The 1166-nt window shown below is 39.6% G+C and overlaps 1 protein-coding gene across 1 annotated transcript in view; it reads right to left on the bottom strand.

Annotated features, from left to right (window-relative positions):
- The window catches only part of LOC137654284 (zinc finger BED domain-containing protein 4-like), a 1702-nt gene extending 1281 nt beyond the window's left edge, over nt 1-421 (bottom strand). The window contains exon 1 of the mRNA XM_068387911.1: nt 1-421. This exon is cut by the window's left edge and continues 1281 nt beyond it. Coding sequence (XP_068244012.1) covers nt 1-395 — 395 coding nt within the window. The 5' untranslated portion in view covers nt 396-421.
- Between the last annotated feature and the right edge of the window lie 745 nt (nt 422-1166).

The following is a 1166-nucleotide window of genomic DNA, read 5'->3' as shown; positions in this document are numbered from 1 at the left end:
TCTGTGGACATTTCTCTCGTTGCCTCTTCAAACGGTCCCAGTAGCAACACTGCACCTTTTACAACTTCCAGTTCCTCACTACTAAGGCACATGTTGCTTTTCCCTAACAAACACAAAGTGGTGGTAATGGCTTCATGCTGTTCGAGAAATCTTTCCATCATATAAAACGTCGAGTTCCACCTGGTGTCAACATCCATTATTAACTTTTTCCTTTCCACTCCATTTTGGTTTTGAATTTCACTTAGTTTGTCTGTTGCCTTCACGCTGTGGTGAAAAAAAGACACTATGCGCTTAATTTTTTCTTGTGACAGCTTTATTTTATTTGTGTTTTTTATTGAATCTTGCACAACGAGATTCAGTGTATGCGCAAAACATGGCTGTTGTTTTATTTGCATGTATTTTGTTACTGCTGCCACAATATTTGCTGCATTATCAATAATAATGCAGCATACTTTATCAAGAATTTCCCATCGAGTGCAAATGCGTTTTAGTTCATCAGCAATATTTTCTGCTGTGTGATCCACTTTCAAACGAGCCGTTTCTAATACAGCTGATTTTAAATTCCACTCTGAGTTAATGTAATGAGCAGTCACGGTGATAAAGCCCCTAGTTTGCCTTGAAGTCCATAGATCTGTTGTGAGCGATACATGTGGTGTTTCTCTTAGCTCGCCCTGAACTTGTTTCACAGCTTCATCATACATTGCAGGCAAATATTTTCTAGTCAGATCCCTCTGGCTAAGCATAACATACCGAGGATCTAGACCATGAACAAAATTTTTGAATCCTTTGTCTTCGACAATGGATATTGGCTGCAAGTCAGTTGCAATCATTTTAATGAGCAGTTTATCAAGTTGTTGCTTTTTCAAACCTCCTTCCTTATAGCCATCTTTTTTAGCAAATACATCAGGCAGAGTTTGCTGGGCAAAGTGGCTTGATGTGGCTTGCGATTGAGACAATGTTGCAGGTGAAACAGGTGAATTATTTTCTTTCTGTTCTGCATATTGTAAAGGGTGCTTCGACTGAATATGCTTCATCATAGAACTTGTAGTTCTATTGTAAGCTAACGTTTGCTTACATATCAAACACTTAACGGTGGCGGGGGAATCCTGTTCCATGAAGTCCCACACAGGACTCTTTCTTGCACGTTTTGCGGCTGGCTGCATGAT

Source organism: Palaemon carinicauda, chromosome 15, assembly GCF_036898095.1.
Source record: "Palaemon carinicauda isolate YSFRI2023 chromosome 15, ASM3689809v2, whole genome shotgun sequence".
Classification (NCBI taxonomy): Eukaryota; Metazoa; Arthropoda; class Malacostraca; order Decapoda; family Palaemonidae; genus Palaemon; species Palaemon carinicauda.
This window is presented reverse-complemented; position numbering and strand designations above follow the sequence as displayed.